The sequence below is a fragment of the Prinia subflava genome, chromosome 17 (assembly GCF_021018805.1).
Source record: "Prinia subflava isolate CZ2003 ecotype Zambia chromosome 17, Cam_Psub_1.2, whole genome shotgun sequence".
Taxonomy (NCBI): Eukaryota; Metazoa; Chordata; class Aves; order Passeriformes; family Cisticolidae; genus Prinia; species Prinia subflava.
Genome location: NC_086263.1, coordinates 11027179 through 11038030, shown reverse-complemented (window position 1 = coordinate 11038030; position 10852 = coordinate 11027179). Strand labels below are relative to the sequence as shown.

Genomic DNA, 10852 nt, shown 5'->3' with positions numbered 1-10852 from the left:
GTTGTGCTGCGGGGAACAGCAGGGAACCCTCTGCTCCCCCTGTGCTGCCAGATAAAATGGGGAAAATGGGAGATGCCAGGTGAGTTTAACCCCAGCCATTCCCTGCACACCGCCTGATCCTTCCAGGCTGGTGGGAAATTGGTGTCTGCACCCAGCCTTGCAGCAGGGGAGTGCAGTTGGACTGAGCGGGGCATAAACCCTCAAGACTCAGTTCTGACTCCTTCCCCAGCCCGAATTTGTGCTGGCAGGGCATTCTAGCCCAGCAAGGACCACAGGGCTGGGCTGGCTGTGACTCAGAGGGATCGTGGTGCCATCTCGTGGCAAAAATGAAGTAGAAATTGGATTGTGTGCCATGCTCACTGCTCTGGCCAGTGCAGGGGGGTGCAGGCGGAGTTGCTGCGATCCTTGCCCCTGATCCTTGCCCCTCTCAGCCCCTGGTCCCAGCATGACACAGCCCTGGGGGTGGCAGGCTGGGCCATGCGACAGCTGCCACTGCCGTGAGCCACAAAGTGTTGGTGTTGTTCAGATCTGACTCTAAACATCATTCACCTGTCCTGCCCCAAGGTGTTTGCCTTCAATCCAGGTGAGAGTTGCAAGGCACAAACATGTTTTGCAGCTACAGGGAAGACCCTCAGGGCCACTGAGGAATGTGGACATGGTATTTTCACTTCTGAGAGCCAATGTTTTCTGCTAGATAAATAGATAGCTGAGTCATAATCAATGTTCTGTCACCACTTGGCTGAGCAAATGAACGGGAGACAGGCACTTTATTTTGTGGAGATATGTTCAGCTGTATAATTCAGTGTGCTGGGGAGGGATCACTTCCATCCATCTGCTGACACAGGCACAAGTAGGATGCATTTTTCAAAGGACTCAAAGGAACCTGTTTTTCTTGGATGTTTGCAGCTCTGAAGGCTGCTGTGCCATGGAGGAAGGGTCCCACCTCTCTACTTGAAACACAAGAACCCGAGAGCCCCATGGCAAGGGGGCAGGTCTGAGGTTCCACCAGTGAATTTGTGCTGAGCTGAGCCCAGCTCAGTGCTGTTCCCCAGAGCACTACACTGCTGCCTTGTCTGACTATTGAGTTCACACTATTTTTAGTGAACTCAATAGTTAGATATTATTAAGAGGATAAAACAGGAACAGCCCTGGCCTTTTTGAAGCCAAAAGCCAAAGTTCTTCTTTTTATTTCAGCAAGACCAAGACTTCCTTCACGGAGTTGCTGTGTGGTTTGCTCCCCAGTTGCTTTACCTGTCTCTCCTTGCCTTCCCATCCAAAGCAGAGGGCCAGCACCAGCATCAGGGAGGCTGTGGTGACAACTTTTAACTCAGCCTCTGCAAGCAAGAGGCAAGGAAGTGAAGAACTGAGGCTGTCCCGAGGGCTCACAGCCCATAGATGAAGAATTTGCCCTGGTGAAACCACCCTGCAGGTATGGAGGGTCTGCTGTTGAGCTGATGTTTACTAGGATGAGCATATGCAGAACTTCTCACACAAGAGATACATCTAAGACGATATCTGTTGTCACTTTGAGCTCACAACCAGCCTTTCGTGGTGTTTGCATTTCTGTGTGCTGCAATGTTGAGAGCCAGGCATAGGAAATGTAATGAGGACATGGGATTAAAACTTTATTGGGTTCCCATGAAGGGGAAACAAACAATATGACAAAGCACGTGATAAGAAAATGCACGTGGAGGAGTGGGAAGTCACAGGCAGATAAATGGATGGAAAATTGCCTCAGCTGTACGTCAGCTGGAATAAGGTTGTGGAATGTGATGGCATGTAAGAGTGCCACAGACAGAGACAACAGCCAGGCTGAGCTACAGAGGAAAGGAAGCCAACCAAAACCTGCTCTCATTTGATCCCTGGTCCCCCCTTCTCTGTACACGTGTCTGTGCAAAACAGGCACTGTGAAATCAGACTGCATTTGCAGGGGAATTTCATGGTTCCAAAGGCCAGACCATCCCAAACACTGGGATGACTGCTGGTCTAGGCCCTTAACATTAACCAGGATATCTGAGGAGAGGGAGGGCCTTTTCTGCTATTTAACAAGGTCAGGAAGGACAGAGATGTGTAAAACTAGCAGTGGGTGTAGTTTTATTTTTCTGTGTCATTAGCCCTTTATGACCGGATGCTGGTGCAAATCTCACGTGGCCTCATGATTTAAATTGTAAACTTAGAAATGCAGCTCCTGTTTGGTTCCAACTGGGGAGCAGTGTTGAGCTTGGTAGCAGCACTTGCTGATCTGAACGGGTTTGCAGGCTCTGGGGCATCTCCCAGGACGCTGTTCCAGGGCAGAAATGACTTAGTCCTCAAATGACATGAACCAATCAGTTTTTTCACTCTTGGTGTTTGGCTTGGCTGCCTGCTGGGTGAAATCCTGGTAGGATTTTGCTGTGGAAAAGCTCAGGAGGTGCCAGTGGATGGCTCAAGCCTGTGACCCAGGGTGTCCTTCTGCGGCTCCCAGCGAACAATTGTTTGTTCTTTCTTGGGATTCTGGGCAGGTTTCTGTGACATGGTGATCCTTGGGAGCCTGGGTGTTGCCCCCATGGCTGATGGGCTGCATCCCCTCCAGCAGACCAGCAGCTTGGTGCCTTCACCAGCCCCGTGCACGGTCTGTCTTGAGGAGTGGGGTGTGATTGTCAGCACCACGGTTTGTGTTTGCATCTCCCCCCACAGCACAGGAGCAAAGAGCAGCCCTTGGGGGGTGGAGCAGTGGAGGGGGAGTGGGTGGAGGCAGTGGGAAGGGGATGTGGTGGTGTGGCAGGATGGGGGGTGGCGAGTTTGAGCAAAGTTGGGGTGTTGGTCCCCAAAGCTCTGGGACAGGGCCATGGTTATTCCCGCAGGACAGCACAGGTTGCCTGAGGCTGAGGCCTTAGTGTGAAAGTCGTTTGGGGCACAGTGAGGTCCAGGTCAGCCTCTGAAACTCCTGGCTGGGGCCGGAAAGTGAATGTTTGGAGCAACCCTACAAAGAACACAAAGAGCTCCATCTTGGCCAGGCTCTCTCCGATGCAGTTCCGTCGCCCTGCGGGTGAAAGCAGAGTTGTCACCTCGTGGGAAAACCCAACTGGAATGTTTGCCTGACATGTTAGCATCTGAGAGGTTGCAATGGGAGCAGGAGGGAAACCTTGAAATGCACTAAAGCATCTTGGAGTAGAGGGGCCTGTGTTGCTAAAGGTTCCTGTCTGGTCTCTTTTGTCACAGGCTACAGCCATCTTACAGGGTTATTACACACTTATGGTGTGCCCTCTCCTCTCCTTAGCTCTTCCAACCCTCTCAGCATCTTTAACCCTTTCTTTTGGAAAGCAGCCTGATAGAAGAATGACACCTCCTTCCAAAGTGGAATAGTTTAAAAGTCACTTTTCCTGTGGAATTTATCCCCACACCACTTTTAGATAAGAGTGTGTTTCTTCTTTACTACCTTTCTTTGTGCTATATTTAAGAGTGGGAGAGCTGTGCTCTGAGAGCAGCCATTTGCCCAGATGCAGAACAATTGATTCTCTTCAGTTGTCTGGTTATTGACTGAGCTAAGGGCAGGATTTAGACATGACTGCCCCATTAGTGTGTATTGTAATGAAATGGCCCTGCCACAGCCCCAGCTCTGTGCAGGTCAGCCCTTTAGTTACCTGTGGAGAAGGGCAGGAAAGCTCCTTTCTTGACAAAATTCCCTTGAGCATCGAGAAAGTGGTTGGGGTTGAACTGATGTGGTGTCTCCCATTGTGTCTTATCCAGCAGCACTGAGGTAAGGGATGGGATTACAATTATACCCTGGAAGAAAAGTACACAAAGGCACAAGAGATAGCAAAGTGCTGTTTTGGTTCTTTTTCTCACACAGACTTCGGTGTCCCAGGAGATTTGCTCCCCCTGGGATTGGTGGAGACCATGAGGGTTTTATCCCATCATCCAGCAGAGAGACATCAGTGAGATCTTCCCATTAGTGCCAAGGATTGGAGCCAAACCCCACATGGTGCTGTGAAAACCTCAAGGGGAAGGTAAGATCCTGCAAATTCTCTGGCAGATTCTTCACTGTCAGAAGGCAGCAAGGATGTAAACCAGGGCTGCTCATGGAGTGAGGGAGTCCTGTGCATGAGAGGGACTGGACTGGGTCCTATGACACACTCTGGGCTCAATACAGAAACTCTTCTGGGGCTGGTTTTGGACTCTGTCCTGTATTTCCCTCTAAAGGAACCATTCTCCAGTAGCACTGGAGAGTCTAGGGAGGGTTTTGTATTCCTGGGAGGGAGCAGATACCTACCTTGGGAAGGAAGTAGCCCCTGAAGTGGGTGTCAACAGCAGTGCAGCGGGGCACGTGTGGCAGGAGGGTGATGAACCTCTGCACCTCGTGCAGCACGGCGTTGGTGTAGGGCATGTTCTTCCTGTCCTCGTACGTGGCCCAGCTCCCAGCTTTGACTGTTCTCCCAATCTCCTCCTGAACCTTTTCTGGAAGGAACAAACAAAAGGGATGTGTCCTAGCAAGGAAGTCAACTCCCTCTTTGGATTTTGTTTGGGGGAAAACCCCGTTTTTCCAGAGTTTGAAGAGAGAGAGGATTCTTAAAGAGCAGTGTGGGTTAGCCTGCTCTTTGTTGAATTCAGGCATGTGGGTGGGTTGTTTCCTCAGCATCATACTCTGATCTCCACTCATCCTCTCTCCTAGCAAGTCAAAGGGGCTATTTTATTGTGGCTTTGATCAGCACCTAGTTACATTAGGAGTTCATCACAAAGGAGAGCCAGGATTCAGCTCTTAAGGCAAAAGAGCTCCTGCGGATCTGAGGCCAGGCCTCTCCCTTCCCCATTTCTGCCTTGCCATGGATGGAGTAGGTAAAAGCTGCTCACTTTGAATCTCTGGGTATTTCATCATGAGCAGGATGGACCACTGGAGCGTGGTGGCAATGGTCTCTGTTCCAGCCATGACCAGGTCAAGTATGGATGCCATTAAGTTGTCATCGTGGAAGAGGCTGTCTTTCTTGTTCTTCTCCTTGAAAAGCACAAGAGGTAAGAAAAGTCATAAAACCATCAGTGTGATTATTCAGCAAGCTCAGGAAATGCTGCATCACCTACAGCACAGCTGGCTGTGGTCCTGTGTTTGTGAACTGGGTGATAAAATAGACCTGATCTGGAATGCACAGCATCCACCAGAGATTGAGCACCACAGGTGGAAGGTTTGGAGTTTTGGTTCAACACCCATCTCCCTTGGAAGCAGGCTGAAACCCAGAGCTGTTCACAGGCTCAGCCTTGCAGGTTTGGAAAGAGCCTGGTCCCTGCCCTAAAGAGAAGCAGATTCAGCTAATCCTGCCTCTGAAGGACTCCTCCTGCCCAAAGCCAGGTTTGAATCCCTAACAATGCTCAAATTCACCTTTCAGGCCATTTCTGCCTGGCTTTAGAACTGTGCTAACTCCTCCTCCACATAGCTGAGTAGAGTACTTAGTGCCTAAGGTCAGCCTGGATCCAGCTAGAAAGAAGAAAAAGCTCAGAGCCCAAACATTTTGTGCTGAGTGAAATCAACTGATGTGTGAAACTGCTGAACCTCTGCTAAGATGCAAGGCAGGGTTAGGACTTGTACTGATCATTTATCATTCAAGTACTTTAAGGGGATCATTCATCTTGGTGGAGCAACAGTATCAATGATTAATTGATTTGTTTTCATAAAAAGAAAGGCAGAGTCAGCTTTCATGTGAATTCATGCATTTTCTACTAGGAGCGAGTAGCTGATCTCACATTATTAGTGCCACTGTTTCAGGAGTGGACTGAGAGTAGCTTTTGTATCTTAATTTTGATAGAAAAATGTACTAATTGTAAGAGCCTGGCATCAGATTTGAATACCACTGGAGTAACAGCATGAATTTCAATAGATTTACATGACTGAAATCAAGACTCAGCAACTCTTTTAGCTAGAAAATCCAAAGGAGGCACTGCAAACAGCCAACAGAGCAAAGCAGTCCAATACCTCTTGTTGCTTGAATATCAGTGCATCGATGTAGCTCCTCACACTGTTCTCATTGATATCCTCCCTGCTGGCCTTCATGTATTGCCTTAAAATAGCACGCACATCTTCGATTTTCTTGAGCATAATCTTGTGGGTTTTGAAAAGAAATCCAAGGAATGGGTAGAAATTGAAATACTAATGAGAAATCAAAAAAAGAGAAGCATTAGGCCTGCAGAAATACCAAACAGAATCACACAGAATCGCCTTGGCACATGCTGAAACAGCTTTTTACTAAGGGCTATTGTATCAGTTTTGTCTTTAGTAGCAATACCTCAGCATCCCAGGGACTTCCCGGGCAGATTTTCATAAGCTAAAATAACCATACTTCAGTTCTCATTTTAGCTTCACACAGATGTGCAGGATGGGTCAAAAGGAAAGTAGGCAAGAGGAATCTGGCAGCAGATTTTGGTGACCAAAGTGGCATGTGGAGAACTGTCACGTTTTAGGTGTAATGGCTGGTTCTGAACATTTGAAAGCTGCTGAAGTAAAGCCTATGGTTGGTGTGGCTCACGTGCCAGCATAAAAAAATTGTTTATTTTATAAAAAATATGGGACAGGTTACTTACGTTTAAATTGGGGGATCCCAGAAGAATCATAACCTCATCTATGAGTCTTAAGAGAGTGAGAAATGTTGGGTCCTTGTAGTCAAACCTGTCCCCAAAGAGCATGACGAAGGTGACGTTGATGGGAGCGCAGTTGAAGGACGGCAGGCTGAAAGGTTCCCCTGCAGCGGGAGCGGGACGGGAAAGCTGTGAGGTGTGGAACACACGAGGCTGGGCAGCCCTGGGATTGTCCCCAGCTCACCTTTGAAGGATTTGATCATCTCGATGAGGAAGTGAAGCTCCTCAAAGATTCTGCCTTCTATCATTTGTTTGCCCATGCCGAGGTTGCGCATGCTGGATACGGTGAACCTCCGCGTCGTCCTCCACAGCTCCCCGATGGAGAAGAACAGACCTGGGCAGCCCGTGAGAAATGTGCTGGGCTCAGGCACGGAGGAGCCCCCACACCAAACCAAACAGGGCACTGGGAGAGTAGGGAGCTCCACAGGAGTTTCTGCTGCCTGTTTCCATGTGGATTTAGGGACTGCAGGTCTCCCCTTTCTGTGTGCCTCATCCCTGTATGATCTCAGCTCCATTCCCACTGAGTCTGTAGTCTGGGAAAAGCAAGCTCCCTCCCAGCCCAGTGACCCCAATCCTCTCCTGAGTGGCAACTGGGCAGGTGTGGCTCTCAGACCAGTATGGGTTGGCTGTAGAACTGGGGGGAGATGTTGGTGTGAGTCAGTCACGGGACATTTTTGACCCTGCTGGTTGCAAATCTGGGGCCTCAAGCACCTTTTGTCTCTGAAGCTTCTCCCTTCATCCTATTCTAGTCATAAAGGTAATTTATCTGTGTGAGATAGGATAATTCAATCTCCTCAACCCTAAACTGTTTTATGGAGATTCTCAGCAGTGCTGTATTTTCAGGAATGGCAAAAATACTGACATTTTTGTGGAGGTTTCTGAGCTCATGCCATGGTGATCTCTAGCACCTTCAAGCAGGGATGGGTATTTCATCCTGACAGAGCACTGTAAAGACAGAGTCAATAATCCAAAAACTATCTCAAATTGTTGAAAAGCTGAATGCCAGCACTTCACATCTTGATTGTGGCTGTGAGGCTTTTAAATATGTTTGCTTTTCTGTTTTAAAGCAATGCAGTTTTAATTTCGATAGCAAACCTTTTTGCTCTAGAAATGTCAAAGCAAATTTCTAAACTTCAGTGTTTAATTTTTCTTTAATTTATGTAGTTTCATCTGGATCATTCATTTCCTGAGAGCGTCTTCACAGTCAACAAATTGGCATTTTCTGAAGAAAAAATGTTTCATGGGAAAATTTGTGGCCACTGTTGCTTAAAAGCCCCTGAGAACTTCTATCTTTGGGTCACCTCTAAGTGCCTCAGACTTGGGCTGAGAAGGTAAATGGGAAAGGAATTTTATGCTGCAGTACTGATAGTCTCTCACAGGGATGTTTTATATGTAAATTAGCTCTAAAAAATGCCTTTCTCCTCATTGATTCCTTTTATTTATGTAGCAACAAATTCATCTATTGATATTATAGCTGGATAATTTAATTTCTAATTCTGATCCCAGCTTCAGCCTGTGACCAGCATATAAAGCTGCCTTTTGGTTCTCCCAGCTAAAGCCTCACATGAAGCAGAGGATGGACAAAGCAAAAAGTCCTCTGAAATAGGGGTGGAAAGTTACCTTGGAAAAACTATGGGATTGTTTGTGGAAGTGAACTTCCAGCCTCAGCCTCTTGCTTCTGCCTGAACCTGTTTCCAGCTGGTCAACCTGAGAACTTTTGTGGGAAGGCAAAGGCATGGGAACCAACATGACAAAGGCAGTGGGAGAAAGGGGAAAACCCCACAGCTCCGAACAGCCCAGCCAGGTAGTCCAAAGTCTCCTGGAAACGTGCAGAGGGTTCATAAATGTGGTGGTGACAGCAAGCTGCTCACACCAACATCTCACAGAGATTAACCCCGGAACCACCACAGTGCCTTCCAAATTCCCACTCCTCCCAGCCCTCAACTTTTTGGATATGGATGGGCTGCAAGTGCATCAGCAGAAATGATGGAAGGCCAGGAGACATTGCATGCAAGGAAAGCCAAATGTTTGGTGTCACTTGGCTTTGGAAGGGCCCAAGGGGATGTTTAAAAGCTGGGCTTGAGGGATGCACATTTAGGCTGTGCCTCATCATCATCATCATCATCATCATCACAGGCACTAAGTGACTGCGCCGTCCCTCCCACCCCCCCACTCATTGCTCTAGTACCGTTTCCATTCTGAATTTGGTCAAATATTGGGATGGATGGTCTGTCTAGAAACTCCTCTGTGTAGTTCACAAGCGCCTCTCGCACAACTTCGTACCCGGTCAGGACCACAACTTTCTGGAACCCGAAGTGGAGGGTGAAGATGGGGCCGTATTTTTCTGCAAGCTGAAAACAGAGGAGAGCTGTGATGGTCAGGAAGGGAGGGAGCGTGCTGTCTCTTGCTGTCTCTTTCAGACTCTTGCTGTCTGAAAGGACATTTTTCATCCTGGCATCCTGCTGGGAATGGCTGCAGAGCCTGCAGAAGGGCACCCATGAGCCAGAGCTTGTCACGGTCAAACACAAGGGCTTTTGTACAGATGTATGGAATTCAGGCTTCTTGCCATGAAGAAGCCCCCATCCCATCAGTGTACCATTAATCTGGTTTTGCTGTTAAGGAGAAAATAAATGAAAAACAACAACAAAAAAAAAATCTAAAGACTGGACCTCAAATGGCAGCTGAAGTTGGCAAACTGGAGAAAGACCAAAGAAGAGAAGATCGTTCAGTGCAGATAATGATGCTGCCACAGAGGAAAGCTTTGGTCTGATGCTCCCGAGGTACTAAAGCACTTGTGCATCCTGCTACTAGACCAGAGGAGCAGTGTCTCTTTCACAGGACAAAGAGGGCACCCATCAGTGCCCACCCAACAAACCCCAGGCACTGCCAGCTGCTTAGTGCTAGTACCATTTTTTGCTCTCCATGGGTGAGATGGAGGGATAACCCCTCTGGAGTAAAACCAAAACAAAGGCAAACATAGGCAACACCAAGCACAGCCCAGCAAGGGACAAAAGCATGCGGAGGTAATTCCAAAGCGCCCTTCAGAGGCTGCAGCAGTGTCTGCCCAGCCCTGCTGGGTAAACTGACCCCAACCCTGACATCGCCCGTAACAGCTCCAGGTGCTGGGCCTCACCCCACGGCAGCAGGAACCCCCACGCTGCTCCCGGGCACACTCAGCCCGTGTTTGCTGAGCACGGGTGTCACAGGACACCTGGCTGTGAACCCCGCGTTGGCTCTCTGTCCCCTGAGCCCAGCGTGGGCCAGCCCCGAGGGAGCCATCCCTGACAGCCGGGCGGGAGCTGCTGGCCCTGCACACGCGGACAGCTCGCACCGTCAGCGGGGTGAGTTGTCCTAATTACAGGTTAGTGCAAGAGCTCACGGGTTATTCACTCCGATTCTTCAGCACAGCTTTCCCTTCTCTCCCTCGCACTGGCATCTAGACTTTAACACGTATCCCATTCATTGAGAGGGAAAAGGATTTCCAGACTCATCAAGAGTCTGGATTCGGCCGTCTCCACTGCAGATTTGGGGTCACTGCGTTGTGGAATTCTTCTTGCCAGATCTCCGGGGCATAGGGGAGGGAAGCAATTTAATTCATGTTAGTTATATCCTAATGCTTTAAAAGATTTCTGGGTGTCCAAGCTGTCAAATTAATATTTCAAATCCCACAAGCATTATAGACTTCATGTACATCATCACAATTACATGAAGAAATCCCATATTACCCAGAGGTCTTTTTTAAATGGTTGATTGCTCCTAAATTACATTGCATCAACAAAGACATTGACTAGAAGAAACGCAGAAAGATATTATAAAGCAATTTTCACACCTTTACAATTTAATTTGAATTAAAAAAGACAAAAAGTTCTCACTGATACATCCCAGGCAGCTTTAAAATCTATGAGGGTCTAGGTTAGGGTTTTTTGTCCTACCTTCATTAGTGATTTATCTTGCCTTCTAAGATCCACCAAGTGCAGGTTACCAATGATCGGAAGAGGAGTTGGACCAGGAGGTAATTTGAAAGCTGAATTTTTATAGCCAGCTGAAAAATAGACTACAGCTAATAATACTGCCGCACACAGCAGACAAACTAATGCAGGATCAGAGAAAAATGAAATTAAAAAAGACATCTTTTTTTTAGAAATAATCTGGGTTTTGGGGTTAGAAGTAATAAAAATGCAGTGGCACTGTTCAGTTTCTGCCAGCTGGCTTTCTGTTTGCTCTCTGCAATTGCTACAAGCACTCAATTCTT

The 10852-nt window shown here is 48.0% G+C and overlaps 1 protein-coding gene across 2 annotated transcripts; it reads right to left on the bottom strand.

Moving 5' to 3' along the window:
• Positions 1–1604: 1604 nt before the first annotated feature.
• On the bottom strand, positions 1605–10852 carry LOC134559369 (cytochrome P450 2W1-like). 2 transcript variants are annotated; one of them, XM_063414061.1, is made up of 9 exons: positions 10533–10852; positions 8789–8951; positions 6785–6934; positions 6547–6704; positions 5942–6115; positions 4831–4972; positions 4253–4437; positions 3624–3765; positions 1605–3022 (listed from the first exon to the last, which is right to left on the bottom strand). In XM_063414061.1, the coding sequence occupies exons 1-9, from the start codon at positions 10728–10730 to the stop codon at positions 2832–2834; spliced, it is 1503 nt and encodes a 500-aa protein (XP_063270131.1). In that variant the 5' UTR covers positions 10731–10852; the 3' UTR covers positions 1605–2831. The 2 variants fall into 2 exon arrangements, with proteins under 2 accessions (XP_063270131.1, XP_063270133.1); XM_063414063.1 differs by lacking the exon at positions 10533–10852 and having other exon boundaries at positions 8884–8951.

Coding starts and splice junctions, on each gene's coding strand:
- LOC134559369 (XM_063414061.1), bottom strand. CDS start 10,730: ATGTCTTTTTTAATTTCATTTTTCTCTGATCCTGCATTAGTTTGTCTG. Junction 6,116..6,546: donor TGGGATCCCCCAATTTAAAC/GTAAGTAACCTG, acceptor ATTTCTCATTAG/TATTTCAATTTCTACCCATT. Junction 4,973..5,941: donor TGATATTCAAGCAACAAGAG/GTATTGGACTGC, acceptor GTGCTTTTCAAG/GAGAAGAACAAGAAAGACAG.